The sequence below is a fragment of the Sitophilus oryzae genome, unplaced genomic scaffold, assembly GCF_002938485.1.
Source record: "Sitophilus oryzae breed Bouriz unplaced genomic scaffold, Soryzae_2.0 scaffold_1000_pilon_pilon, whole genome shotgun sequence".
Taxonomy (NCBI): Eukaryota; Metazoa; Arthropoda; class Insecta; order Coleoptera; family Curculionidae; genus Sitophilus; species Sitophilus oryzae.
Window position 1 is genome coordinate 168,361 of NW_022145617.1, and position 16,061 is coordinate 184,421.

At 32.3% G+C, this 16,061-nt stretch overlaps 1 protein-coding gene across 2 annotated transcripts in view; it reads right to left on the reverse strand.

The window, feature by feature from the left end:
- Positions 1–16,061, reverse strand: part of LOC115891460 (lysocardiolipin acyltransferase 1-like) — a 31,415-nt gene that overhangs the window by 1,249 nt on the left and 14,105 nt on the right. For both annotated transcript variants that reach the window (XM_030911948.1, XM_030912024.1), the window contains exons 4-6: positions 15,063–15,276; positions 3,704–3,900; positions 1,989–2,176 (exon numbers count right to left, since the gene is read on the reverse strand). In XM_030911948.1, coding sequence (XP_030767808.1) covers positions 1,989–2,176; positions 3,704–3,900; positions 15,063–15,276 — 599 coding nt within the window. The remainder of the gene's footprint in view (positions 1–1,988; positions 2,177–3,703; positions 3,901–15,062; positions 15,277–16,061) is intronic.

The following is a 16,061-nucleotide window of genomic DNA, read 5'->3' on the forward strand; positions in this document are numbered from 1 at the left end:
TTTAGATAAATAGTTAAATAAATAGTAAATAAATTGTAAATAGTTCTTTAAATAGTTTTATCGTTATTGTTTTGTTACTTAGTGTAAAATAAATTGTGTTTAAATAAATTAGACTTTCTATCCGCACGGAATCGACGAAAAACGTAACAATATATATATATATATATATATATATATATATATTTGTATTATTTATACAACATAATATTATACAACTAAAGTTGCCTTCCCAGTCTCAATCGCCAGCCATCTCAGTCGTAGACGATATCTTCTTCGATATTATCGTTTCAGGACGGACGCGGGCGTCCCCTTTTTTTCCAGGGGGTAACCATTTGAATACACGTTTTGCCATCTTGTGTCCTCCATCCTCATTAGATGACCAAACCATCTCAAACCTCTTTTCCTGATTCGTTGTATTACTTTTTCTTATGCTGATGTTCTGTTTCTTATTTCCTCGTTTCTCACTCTTTGTAATCTGGACACTCTAGCGCTTCTACGTAAGTAATCCATCTCTACAGCCAATACTCTCCGTTTATCTTCTTCTCTTAGAGTCCATACCTCACTCCCATAGCATAAGACCGATTCTTCCATTGTTTGACCAATATGTTTTTTTATTCTTTATATTAATATGTTTGTCCCACCAGATTGAGTTTAGTGCCCCTACCACTCTCGGTGCGTTCTGAATTCTCTGTCGTATCTCGATCCCACCGATTCCACTTTTATCAACTCTAGTTCCTACATATTTGAATGCGTCTACCTGTTATATTTCCGCCTTTTGTCGTCAATTAGAATATCAAATATGGCGTCGGAATTTAATACCAAGTATTCTGTTTTTTTTTTCTAAACTGACTTCTAGACCCCATTCCTGATACTCACTATATAGTCTCCTGAGCATAAACTCTATGTCAAAGAAATCTTGAACAAATTCTGCTTGATCGTCTGCAAAATTAAGTGTCAGAAGATGTTCCTCATTTGGAACTCCCAGTCCTTGACATGATCTCTTCCACCTCCTAAGAGCTATCTCCAGGTAAATAGTAAATAAAAGAGGGGATACGCAACAACCTTGTCTCAGACCTTTCGTTATACATATGGGTTCCGAGAGTATATTTCCTTGTTTTATATAACTGATGTTATTGGTGTACAATTTTTTGATAATTTCTTTATATTCACAGATGTTATATGTATTTCTTCATTTTTTCTAATCTTTTTTCCTGCATGTTTGTTGTATGACAAATAAATTGTCAGTACATTACCGACCTGGGTAAAACCAATGTGATCTTCGGATATAGAGTTTCCAATTTCAGCTCTTATTCTGGTTTGAATAATTTCTCCCCAGAGTTTGGAGAAAGTAGCCGTGACGCACAACCTGCTGTAATTATTAGGATTATTTCTGTTTCCTTTCTTATGCAGAGATGAAATATATCAAATTTTCCACTCACTCGGTGTCTTTCTCTGTAGTAAACAATTACAATATTAAATATAATTAATATAATAATTAATTTCAATTACAATATCTCAGTGTCCGGGTACTCTTCCATTTTTCATTTCTTTGACCGCTTCATGTATTTCTTCCGTTGTAATAGGTGTTGAGTACTCATGTTCTGTGATATCTCTATATACGAGTACATTATTTGCGTTGTTCATGAATACTTTTCGATTTTCTGTTTGAATACTTTTCGATAATTCTGTGTAGTATTCTCTCCATTTCTCTATAGTTTGTCTTTCTTTATGTCTATCTTTATTGTTCTTCATACTTCAGTCGTACGAGCTCCTCCTTTATACGTATTTATCTGATTACATTTCTGCTACCAGAATTCTTTTTTGTCCTTTTTAATTATTTGCTTTCTGTTTTATTTGATAAATAATTTTTGTATTTCCTATTTTTTTCCTCAAATGAGTTGTTTTTCTTCTTGTGTTATGTACCCCGGTTGTTTATTTCTTACAGCGGTATATTCTACTAAGAAATTAATATTATCAAATATCGTTACCTGACAAGATGAACCAAGACAGTTTTAGGAAACCTCCCAGTAAAAAATAGTTCTTTCTCGTTTTGGGGACAAGCATCTGGATACAAAAGGGAAACATCATAAATAGCATCGACGCATTTGTTCTTTTGCATTTCTTCGATGAGATACATAAAGCCTGTTGTACGCGGATGGAGGACGTGTTTATATTTCTGAAATAAATACAGACAATTAGTACATACCGATTTGGTCATTTTAGAAGTGTGGTCTGGAATTTAACGTGTAAGACAGAGAATAATATAAATGACCGGTTAACAGACAGAGAGACAAAATCAAAAGCGCCAATATATCTATGCTAAATATGAGAGGCTATGCTAATACACAAGAGATATAGAGGTAAAGGAGAATAAGCTCCACCGAGGTGAGTATTCAAAATAATTTTTATGCGTTAATAAAAGGGGAGATCAATATGTAATAATAACAGCTAATAACTTCAACGCAACACCCTGTATACAACTACTCAATGGCGGAATTGGTACCCATCAAATAAAGGTAGATAAAAGTAAGTATTGGCACGCATAATCGGCATAATCATTGTGTAACCTCTAAAAAATGTTTATAAAAAATGTATGTTCAATACCAATTAAACTTTTAGTTACGTAATCGAGAAAACTATTTTTAAATTCATTGGTGCCAACTATGAACATTATTCGGCACCGAGCTGACTAACGGGAATTTAAATTTTTCGCTGGGGATTCAAGTGGTAGCTCTGCTGTAAAAAATGTCAAGTTGGCACATTTATTTATTTATTTCCTGACATTGTCGTTCGCTTTGATATTTTAGTTTTGTATTACTAGTTTTTGGTTTAAATGAACTGTGTTGTGATACTTTAAGCTTAAATTTTTTTACTAGCAGACCTTGCAGTCCGCGACATTGTTCTTTTTAGAACCTCCTTTAGTGCGAAGTGAACAAGATAGCTTAATAGTCGTAAAAAACTCATCGTAACTTTATTAGAATATAAAGTTTATTTACGTTTATACCTACGTTTTATAATTATCTAATTATTTTATCAACAATGAAAGAGGGCGTTGAAAACCGCGTTGAAAATATTTCTGCAAATTCAACTTTTCAAGTGGAGAAAGATATCTCATTTTTTGCAGAAAACAAGACAAAATTCGAATGTTCATTCAATAACTTGAAATAAAAAAGCAAAGTAATGTTTTTATATCCCAAACGTTATTTGATATACAGGATGTTTCACGTAACTGCTTCATTAAAACCTCTTTAGACATTTTCAATGGTATAAAAAAACTCTTTTTCAACGGTAAATTCGAAGAGAAAAATCATAGATGATAAAAATTATTACTTTTAATTATTTTTTTTTATTACTCAGTTTGACCTTTTCGATAAGATATAAAATACCGAAGATACGAGGACAGTAGAAAAATGCAACAATTTCAAATCCGCTCTGTATTTAAGGAACTAAGAGGACTAGGACAAATCTGGGTGTAGCATCTTTAGATTTGTAAAAAAGTAGCGTAATGAAACCGCATTTATGTACCTCTACTCATAAGCGAAAAACCCTGCAAAACACACGAAAATGAGACCCTGTACAGTAAATGTGTTCAATACAATAAGATGTACTGAACTAAGAGAGAAGAGCAAAAAGTGGTATTACATATTTTCATTCTTAAATTTCTACTTATGTTATTTGACTTAATCAAAATAAGAATTCTTACCGGTAGTCCATTTTTTTCGGCGTATCTATCGCTGCTTTCTTTAGTTTTTGCTGTCAAATCTGTACCTTCCGGAAATATGATCATAATATGTTTGTAATTATGAATAGCGACGTAGTCAACGTAGCTCTTCATTATATTCTGATCTCGTTCCCAATTTCTGTTTATAAACAAGTAGAAAGAAAGCTGCATCACCCATCCTAAAAAAGACATACCTCGATTACGATTATATTATCTGGAACATTAGAAAACATAGGTGAAGAACATGCATCGATAAATATATTGATCGTTTAAAACATTCGAACATCGATGTATCGTTTGCATCCCTAATTGTCACCCGATATAGAGGGTGGCCCGAATTGTATTCGGGAAATTTTGAGGTTTGGAAAAAAACGGTTGCTCATAGCGATTTTTACCACAAGAAACATATATTTTTTACTCAGTAATTTTATACAGGTACGGACAAAAAGTTATTACTCTTCAAATCAGTTAAACCTTAGAAGTTAAACACATGTAGGTGGCGCCCCATACATGTGGGAGTCGAAATAATGACCGGGAGTGGGAGTCGAAATCCAAATTTCTAATATCAAAAAACGCCCAAACACCAATTTTCATCCAAATATTGACGTTCAGAAATTATTCAGAAAAAATCGAAATAAAAATGAAACTTCTACACCCTGTATCTCCAAAACGAATCATTTTAGGACATACATTACGAACTTTTTTACTTAGATAGCTAGATAGATAGATAGATAGATATTTATTGATAATAATACAAATAATGCTCTTACACGTCAAGAAATTAAAATAAATACAGGTTTAATCACCCATGCTCATTGCAACAAAAATATATAGATTGACAACCAACAGATAAATGAAAAAATGACAACATATGAAAATTTGACAACTAATAGAAAACATTAAGCTCAAAATGATCCAGAATAAATTTACTAATACATCATACAGTTACACAAACATTCTTATCAAACTAAAGCTAAGTAACAAAATTTGTATAAAGTAATATAAAGATAAAATATAATATAAACATGTCAACAAAACAGGTAAGTGTCGCACAGTCATAATACGTCATCAAAGCTATTATTAAGGTATTCCTCAATTGAATAAAAGGACTTTTGTAATAAATAGCCCTTAATTTTTGTACAAAATTGTTTTGCATCAGCTTCTCTAATGTGTAATGGAAGTACATTCAGAAATTTTATACCATGGTAGTCAGTTCCTCTCCTGGTCCTTGAAAGTCTGTGAAAATCAGGGAGTATATTATCGCGATTGCGAGTTAGGTGGTCATGTATATCACCATGAGTGGAAAAAAGTGATAGGTTGGACTTGACATATTCAAGGCATCTTAATATGTATAAGGAGAGAAAGGTCAAGACCCTGAGTTCCCCAAAACACCAACGGCAGCAATCACGATACCCAAGTCCCGCAATAATACGCATACACCTACGTTGAAGTCTAAAAACCTTACTAGAATGGGCACAGTGTCCCCAGTTAAGAATAGCATATGACATAAGCGAAGAGAAGTAACCGTGATAGGCCGATAATAGAGTTGAAAGAGACACATATCGCGACAACACTTAGATACGTTATCATTAGATACGTTATTAGCGATAATTTACCACATAGCTGTGTTACATGCTCTTCCCAGGTAAGTTTAGGGTCAAGTGTAACTCCCAAAAATTTCACATGAGCATTAGAGGGCACGTCAATAGTGCTCTGCCTAAGTGTAAAATTCAGATTCTGGGTTTTAGCTCTATTCAGGCTCAACCGATTTGCCAGAAACCAGTTCTCTAAATTTGTTTGAGTGGCACTAATTATTCCCTCCAAGCATCGGCAAATAGTATTAGCGTTGATATATCTTGAAATCTCAACATATCATTAACATATATGAGGAACAGTAAGGGCCCCAGAACCGACCCCTGAGGTACCCCTTGCTTTAATTGCAGTCTTTGTGATTTATCGTGGTTGTAAGAGACAAACTGAGAGCGTTCCGAGAGATATGATCCAATCAGCAAAGTGCTCTTCTGATTAAAATTGTAGTAATGCAGCTTTTGAAGCAAGATGTCATGCGATACGCAATCAAAAGCCTTTGTCAGGTCATAGAAGGGCATACGTGTCATGGCCCTCCTCCATGGCCTGGGTTATGTGGTCTGTTAGACTGTTTATCGCGAGTGTAGTCGATTTTTTGTTCCGGAAGCCAAATTGGTCCTGAAAAAATAGGTTATGTCTTTCAAAGAAATCTACAATTTGATCTTTTATTGTAGATTCAAAGATCTTGGAAAAGACGGATAGCAGAGAAATGGAGCGATAATTCGTCAAATAATTTGGCGAACCCTTGTTTTTAAATATTGGGACTACCCTTGCATCCTTTAGAACCGAAGGAAAAGTTCCAGCCTCAATACAACAGTTTATTAGTTTTGTTAAGGGTATTATTAAAAGGTTTTTCAGTGTTTTTACGATTTTGGTATCGAGATTGTAACAGTCCTTACTTTTACTATTTTTTAGATTTAAGAATTTCTGTCTCACCTGGTTATATGTTGTTGGCATGAAACAAAGTTTCTCAGTATCAAGTAGGTCAGAGAAAAACTCATTAAATGTTTTGTTTGTTGTTGGTAGCCCGGATATAATCTCATTAGCTGTATTGATGAAAAATGAATTAAATGTTTGTGCATTTAGAGTGTCAGACACGTAACAGTAGGGTGTAGGTTTTTTACTATTTATTATGTCCCACACTGCCACCTGGGGATTACTAGAGTTTTTTATGTAATCATCATGAGCCCTTGCTTTAGCATCACATATCTTAACCCGATACTCCCTTTTATACTTTAAAAAGTCCTCTTTGGTAACCAAGTGAGAATGGTATTTAGCTATAGAGTATAATGTATGAAGTCTGTGAACAAGGAAATTTGAACAAGGAATCACCCCCTAAAGTTTTTCGCATTTGTTTTGAAACACCCTGTACAAGAGAAACAGTCCCTCATCTGTAACGGGCCTATAATTAAATCTAGTTTGATGTATTGTATGAGCACTAAGACAATTATAGCTAAAAATAATACCAGTATGATCAGACAGATGACCAAGATCAAAAGGTTCAGTGCCAATATCAGCGTGATCAATATTTGTAAAAATGTTATCGAGGCATGCAAGTCCTCGAGTAGCAAAATTTATCATTTTAAACAAACCGTACCCCTCAAAAAAATTGCAAAGTTCAAGCGCTCGACGGTCCTGCCCTGAAAAATAATTACTTTTATCTACAGAATAGACTGCTAAAGTTTCGAACCACGAATACAGTTCGAACCACCCTGTATTTTTTAACTAATGACATTTATTGACAACGTAAAACAAAACCAAAAAATTATTGAGGCTACCCTGTTATATATCTTTACAAGTTTTAAATAAAATTAGAATTTGGCAGTAATGAACAGGAATTTAAGTCGGCCATATTGATCTTCATCGCCGTTCCACCTAAAGTGTGACCAACGGATCTGTAGCTACGGGGTATCGGCAGGGGAACGCAGTTGTAAACAAAACACGCCCAATTTCATTCATAAAATAGGCATGGGCGTACGGTGTTATATGAAAATAATGTGTATCATAAATATAATACTCAGATATAATTTTTTTCAAAAAACTTTATGCTGTTTGAATCGTTACTGTTGAGTTAGCAGATAAACACTAAAAGCTTTTATTAAAGCTCCCTTAAATATTTTGAATCATTTTATTATTGTGTTGTTAATATAATAGAAGAAATAATTACAGCTGGGGATTGGAACCTTTGGTGTTACACAGCAAAATAAAACACTAAATCAGTACAATACACCAAAACACTTTTAATTTTACACTGGACGCACGTTTCGCTAACCATGTCTGCCATCACCAGATGATCAAGACTGAGTCTTGAGGTATATTTATTTATATCGGTACTAACTATATTTTTTTCTATAATACATAATTTTAGATATAACTATTTCCAGCAAAAAAAAAATCTTGAAAATAGTTAACTTTGGAAGCGCAAACAAAACATAATTTTACTCACCAGTAGATCCAATATTGCCTATTACACCAGATATGGTATCGCTCCGCAGCAGTTTTTAAAGGTTAGGTCATTGTCTACCCATATGTTACATCCAAATAGATAATACTTGGCTATATTTTCGAATTTCGCGTATATATATTTATATCTCTCTCTGCAATATAATGGGCCGCTCCATTAATATTTATCTGTTATTTTAACATTTACGCCAAAAAAATTCATTTGATTTTAATAACCCCCTAAGCGTTTCCCTGCAAAAGGAAAATTCGATTCTTCCTGCAATTTTTGCAAAAGCTTTCTAATTGTGGGGACGAGTTTGAATTCGAGATAAAATCTATTTATCAAATTCCTGACCACTTCGAAAAAGTCGTTGAGCTTTTCGACAGCAGTCTCACGTGGTCGTTTCTTTCCAGAGAGGATATCATTTTATCGGGGTTAGTTTTCAGCCTTTTTTTTATCTTCTGTGTGAATTTTTTTATAGCCGATACGCTAACTCCGGTATAAAGAAATATCCGCTCAAGTTTACGTTTAAGCGGCAACTCAAGCGAACTCTCTGTAGCTTCTTCATCGCAAACCCTATTATGAACACAAGGAAATACACCAAATGAGATTTCATCCACGTTATTATTAACTTACCTATATAAATTAGCTATTATTTCTCTTGTCTGACTATGTAGCGTCTTACCCTTAACAAATTTATTCGTTTTAAAACACAAATATACGATCAAACTTGATATTAATAATTAAAAACTACGAACGAAAAACATTATAACAAGATAACAAAACAATAAAACACAACTTAACTATCAAATATACTAAAAATATAGGAATAAAGTTTAGGATAACCGGTATAAAATAATGAAATAAAGTAATAATGATCAAAAAAATGACACCGCCACTGGATATTTCAATAGTATTCAATATTCCTACTCTTTTCAGAAGAGACCGTGAAGTTGGGGATAAAGCAAGCGAATAGGAAAGGCGTAAAAGCCATGGCAACCGCGTGGTAACAAATCCTGTGACGTACTGCCAATCATGTTCGATGAATAGGCGGCCATGCGCGGCGATGCCGGTTTGCCAATGATATCGTTGAAAATCTTCAACTTTCATAATAGGCAGATTATACAGAATGAAAGAAATAAGTTATTAAATAAAACATATCGAACAATATGAACTACGTTAAAAAATTCCTTAGTAATATACTTCCAGAATATATGCTAAACACATTATATATAATAAAAATATATTAAATTTATAGTTCATGTCTGGCAATTTTGCAATTTTATAGATAAACGTGGCAATATCGATTTTTTTTTCTCGCATTCCTTCCGTAGCTACAGATCCGCTGGTCAAACAGTAACCGCGGCTTCTGTAACTAACGACTAAATTTATAGATATTAAGCTTCATTCAGTACCTCGCAATTAGTGGAATACATGTGGAATACATTAGCGGTTTTAACTACATTTTATACTTTTTAGTTTACGATCATTCACAATGTGTAAAAACACAATTAAAATTAATAGACATATCAATAGAATATCCTAGCAACAGCTTGCTTTAAGCAGGGGGGTGACAGTAAACCGGAAAATTGGAAACAGTTCTGGCGCGGTCCTCCCGAGGCCTCTGGCAAGGTCGAGCGCCATTTTAATTTTTGCCGTTTAGATTTGATTGGAAGTTTGTTTATGATATTTCGGCTGAAATTTATAAGTACAAAGATGTTTTTTGATATAAAGTTCCTTGTTAACACTTTAATAAAGTATATATGATATTAATTACATGAAGAAAATGATGAAATCGACGTTTCTGCGTGTAATAGGTATGGGCCATATTATATATGTAAAAATAGGTAATATATTAACTGTTTTTATATTTTTTTAGCTTTAAACCCAAGGATCTTGGGATATTCTTTGGCAAGGATTTTTCCGTATCTCTACTTTAAAGACTGATCGGTGATTTTGAGCAATTGAAAGCAAGTTATACAAGGTAAATTATGATTATTGAACTATTATTAGCCTACATTAATTTTCTACAACATGAAGAGAAATGCGTAATTACATATCACATAGGTACCTATTATGTATTTTCATAGCAATAATGCTATAAATCTATGTATGTAGATTATTTTTAAAATACAAATGAGGTATTAGATGTATATGTATCATATTTTTGATTCATTTTATTTTCATTCAAGTCCTGTTTGATTTAATTCACAAAAGTTTTATGTAGGTACCTATATTTATATTTTTTACATATTTTTTTTGATTCCAGGTTTTGTGTGGGTTCCGGTTGCCTTTTTCCTGCTTCCAGTTATTTATCCGTGAAGCTGTGAAAACATTTATTTATCTTCAAGTTTCTGTAAGTCAATGCACTGTTAACTTTACTAATTCACTTTAACACAGCATCTCTGATATTATTTAAATATTTGATATTGATACAGTAGTTTATTGGTTTATAGCTCTTTAATTGTGTTGATTTGCATATTTACATTGTTCTAAATCCCAAATAAATATTTTTGAGTAATTTTGTTGTATTATTTACTACTAAAAAGAGTAAAAAGTATATTAACCCTCATTTAAACCTCCTGAACAGCCCGCCATTAAAAACCGGAAACGGAAATAAATTTCATAAAATTGAAATTGTCATGTCTATGTCATGTCAAATGTCCCAGCCGCCATATCTGAAAATTAGTTACCCAGGCCAGTGCCTTCTATTAAAAGATCAGCCTCCGGGCGGACTTTTGTTTACTTCATCAGCTGTACATACTTAGATATTGGGTTAGATTCCGTTTCATATTTTGTCGGTTGATTTTTGGTTTTAACTCTTTGATTTTTGGTATTATTTATTATTGTAGTGCAAAAAACTAATTATTTTGGTGTTGAAGTGACATAAACTACTACCAGATATATGGTCACTCTCGGTTTCGCATAAAAAATAGAAATTTTAAAAATTACACGTTGTGCAAGTGATTTAACCTAAAAGTGCCCATACATTTTTTACTTATCGTGATTTTTTGTGTGTGTTTTTAAGACTCTAACAATTCATCAATAAAGCTTAAGTGGAGTGTGTTATTGGTGCTATGCCTCATCTTTGTTGTGTTCCTGGTGGAAAGGATAGTTATTATACTAGGCAGCCTAAAGTGTCGGAAGAGCAAGAAAAGTGGGTACGAGTTATAAATCAGAGAATTTTATTGAAAATATCTTTAATAAATTTAAAATAATATTCTCCATGATGGTATTAATGAAAACTGGACAATTATGTTTATTTTATTCATATTGTGGAATCTCCACTCCAAGTGTTGCTGGTTCAGCTTCGATAGATTCAAACACGTAAGTAGGTATTATGAACTAGGGAAAAAATAAAGGAATATGTGTATTAGAGATCATGAAAAAAGATTATTATTTTGAGTTCAAATTTTAAAAAGATTTTTGTAAAGACAAGACTGATACAGTTTAAAGAAGAATGATTTTTGTTTGATAATATATAATGTATGTTAAGCATAACATATATTTGTTCAGTAATTTTAATGAATAGTATTGATTATTTATAATACCAAATTAATATCAAATATTTAAGTGATGGCTGAATACAATATGAATAAAATAACAATAAAATTGGTATATTTGCATAATACAAAATTAAGTTTTAAGAATAAAGGTATTACTAAAAATACTAAGAAATTCATATTTCTTTGTTTTAATTGGTCTAATGTTATTTACATTTTACGTAAGAATTATACCGTATCATCGAAAAAAATCGGCGTCTAGTTGGCTTGGAAATGAACATCGATGATATTCCCTAAATAACTGTACACATAAAATAATTAACTAGAATTTTACAATCTTGGAAAATTTGATATTCTTGAACCTTGATTCTAAATATTCTAAATTTTTTGATTTTCTTGGAATTTAGGTTCGGGAAAAACGCTGATTGATTTTCATTTGGTTTTTCATTATTTTTATTTGGTTTAAAAAAAAACAGTTCGGCTAACATTATAGCCTCATCAGTGTTGTGTCATATGAAAAAAATAGTGTCGAATATAATCCAAAAATTGCATATAAAATATTCACACCACGCACATAATGTTTACTGCGTACTCCATAGTCAATGTAGATAATTTTAGTGTTAAGAATAATAATTTTAAAAAATATGTCATCTTTTGATAAGTTTATATTAGTTTATTAATTGCAGTAAACATTATGAGGTGTGAATTATATTGTATATGTAATTTTTTGGATTATATTCGACACTATTTTTCTCATATGACACAACACTATGAAAGGCTATAGTTAGCCGAAACGTTTTTTTAAACAAATAAAAATAATGAAAAAACAAATGAAAACAATCAACGTTTTTCCGAACCTAAAATCCAAGAAAATCAAAAATTTAGAATAATTTAACATATAAAATGCCAGCGATCTTCATTTCATAGCCATCGCTGACGCCTTTTTAGATAATATTGTATTATTTGTAAATATAATTTTTCGAACATTGATACTTGCAAAATATACATATAAATTTTGTGAATGCAAATAATAATACATCACTATTAGTAGGTATTAAATGTTTTTTGTTAAATTAGATCGATTTTCAAACCCCAAAATTTAAAATATATTTACATTTCACCCATTATCTTATGTACCTATACATTATTTGTACATTGTAAAACATTTGCTGCATTTGTATGGTTCATAGTTTATTTGCCAAAGTATTTATTACTATAAATAGGTATATATGTTGTAGTTATTAACTGTATATTATGTATATTTCATTTAAACTATATCATTTTTAAAATACAAACCAAAAATCTGAGGAATAATTATGTTTTCCATGTATTCTACAACATATTTATTAATCCGTTATATCTAACTAGCGTGACGTCATAAATCTCGCCCGGAGGCTGATCTTTTAATAGAAGGCACTGCCCAGGCAGCCACGCTGTTTCCATAATTTAACATTGACTTGACACTTCTTCTTGTATTTATTATTTTATGGTCCTACCCAGGCAGAAAGCATGGCCTTCTAGACTGTCCTAGACAAAAATCTGAATATTTCTATATGATTTCTGTCAATTTCTGTTCCGGAACATTTTTATGCACGTCGGCGTCCTCTTCTTTTGTCTGTGTGTCAGCGATGTGTCAACTCCCGAGGCCTCTGGCAAGGTCGAGCGCCATTTTAATTTTGCCGTTTAGATTTGATTGGAAGTTTATTTATGATATTTCGGCTGAAATTTATAAGTACAAAGATGTTTTTTGATATAAAGTTCCTTGTTAACACTTTAATAAAGTATATATGATATTAATTACATAAAGAAAATGATGAAATCGACGTTTCTGCGTGTAGTAGGTATGGGCCATATTATATGTAAAAATAGGTAATATATTAACTGTTTTTATATTTTTTTAGCTTTAGATCCAAGGATCTTGGGATATTCTTTGCCAAGGATTTTGCCGTATCTCTACTTTAAAGACTGATCGGAGATTTTGACCAATTGAAAGCAAGTTACACAAGGTAAATTATGATTATTGAAATATTATTAGCCTACATTAATTATCTACAAGATGAACAGAAATGCGTAATTACATATCACATAGGTACCTATTATGTATTTTCATAGCAATAATGCTATGTATGTAGATTTTTTTTTTGTAGATTATTTTTAAAATACAAATGAGGTATTAGATGTATTATGTATCATATTTTTTATTCATTTTATTTTCATTCAAGTCCTGTTTGATTTAATTCACAAAAGTCTTATGTACCTATATTTATGTTTTTTACATATTTTTTTAGGTTCCAGGTTTTGCGTGGGTTCCTGTTGTCTTTTTCCTGCTTCCAGTTAGTTAGTTTTACGCCCGTGAAGCTGTGAAAACATTTATTTATCTTCAAGTTTCTGTAAGTCAGTGCACTGTTACTTTACTAATTCACTTTAACACAGCATCTCTGATGTTATTTAAATATTTTGATATTGATACAGTAGTTTATGTGTTTATAGCTCTTTAATTGTGTTGATTTGCGTATTTACATTGTTCTAAATTCCAAATAAATATTTTTCAGTAATTTTGTTGTATTATTTACTACTAGAAAGAGTAAAAAGTATATTAACCCAGATTTAAACCTCCTGAACAGCCCGCCATTAAAAACCGGAAACGGAAATAAATTTCATAAAACTGAAATTGTCATGTCTATGTCATTGTCTATGTCATGTCAAATGTCCCAGCCGCCATATCTGAAAATTAGTTACCCAGGCAGCCACGCTGTTTCCATAATTTAACATTGACTTGACACTTCTTCTTGTATTTATTATTTTATGGCTTTAAGCTTCATTGAGAACCTCGCAATTAGTGGAATAATTTAGTTATTTCAGTTAAGCTTCATTCAGAACCTCCCAATTAGTGGAATAAATTAGTGGTTTCAATTACACATACTTTTTAGTTTACGATCATTCACAATGCTTAAAAAACACAATTAAAATTAATAAAATATCCTAGCAACAACTTGCAGTAATCTGTTGTATCCATAGAGAAAACATAATATTTAGCTTATAAAACAATAAACTTTTGATTTCTAACCAAAATTTTTCTTGGAGAGTGATAATCAAAGGCCAAAATGACATTCCTCGCAAACTTTGTAGTATAATTAGTGGAAAAGACAAAGGTTTGTTAACTTTTCCACCAATTGAGTATTACTACGACTAATTATGACGTTGTGAATGCTTACATTAAAATTAGGTGAACAAACTTCTACGCTAATTGAAACTACTAATTTATTCCACTGATTTTCAGGTTCTGAATGAAGCTTTAGCGTAGAAGTTTGTTCCTCTAATATCAATGTAAATATTCAGAACGTTAAAATATGTGGTAGTCATTTTAAATTAGTAGAAAAAGTTATCAAGTTTCTGTGAGAAAAGGTAGAAAAAGTTATCAAACTGTTCCACTAATAATTATACTTCAAAATACGCGAGGAATGTCATTTTGGCCTTTGATTATCATCCGTCAAGAGAAATTGTTGTTAGAAATCAAAAGTTGATTGTTTTATAAGCTAATTATTAGGCTTTCTCTATGAATACAACTGACTGTCGCAAACTGGAGGATATTCTAATAATTTTAATTGTATGTTTTAGACATTGTGAATGATCGTAAACTCAAAAGTATAAAGTATAATTGAAACCACTAATTTATTCCACTAATTGCGAGGTTCTGAATGAAGCTTTAGTTATTTCTGAATAATGAAATATCGAGGTTTTAGAAACATCGATGTATCGCTTTGATCCCTAGTTGTCACCTGATATGTAAGTTAATAAAATACCTCACCTGCTCCTGGAATATGTTTGATCGCTTCTTTCAAAATGTACTTCGTCCCGTATGCTATTTTCCCCTCGTCCTTCACCGCGTGCCACATGGCTGGCCAAAGGAAATTCCAGTCCACCCTCGTCCTATGATTCGATATCAAAACAACCGTCTCGTTCGTATGAATCGGGTCTCCGGTCACCCTTATTTTGCATCCCCAAATCACCTTGAGTAAAGTCTAGAATAGAAAAAAAAATTTACTTTTAAATATGACTCAGAAAAACAACTTCAGAATACAAATAAAGGTCTGTTTTCACTTACGCTACACTCGGCTCTACTACGCGACGCTATGCTACGCTACAGCGCAAATTAAGCTTCATTTGCATGCATCTGTTATCCGATTATACAATATTCATTTTATTGCTTGAATTTAAAGACTTCGATTGGTTAGAAAATTACGCAGTTTTTAAACTTATTGCATTGTCATGCCTTCGTTCATCGGATGTACGATTTGCTTGTGATTGGTGTCATTTTATATAAAATGGGATATCCTGTATAGATATGTTGCGCAGTAGTTAACCGCGGTAATCTACCTGCAGCCAGATGGCCCGCACTTTGGTCAGGAGAGCATAGCAAAAGATATATTAAAGAACCAGTTTTCTTAAAATTCTCGTTTTTCTGACGTTGCTAGCTCTTGTACTGTTATATTTTTATAAAGGTTAGATTATATATAAATATAAAGCGGGGGTCCTACAGCTCCTGCCGCATCCGACATTTCGACCTCCATATTGTTCGATTTTGCCATTCTTCCTTGTTAATAGCTCTATCTCTCATGTACTGGTCTACTTCATCTAACCACGTAGTTGTAGGTCTTCCTCTTTTCCTTCTGCTTTGTGAACGATACTCCATTGCCCTTTATGGCCATCTTTCCCCTCCCATTCTTTTTACATGTCCATACCATAGTAGCTGTCTCGATTCGATGTTGTCGGTGCTGGTATATATTCGCCTTGTTCTTTGTCTGAT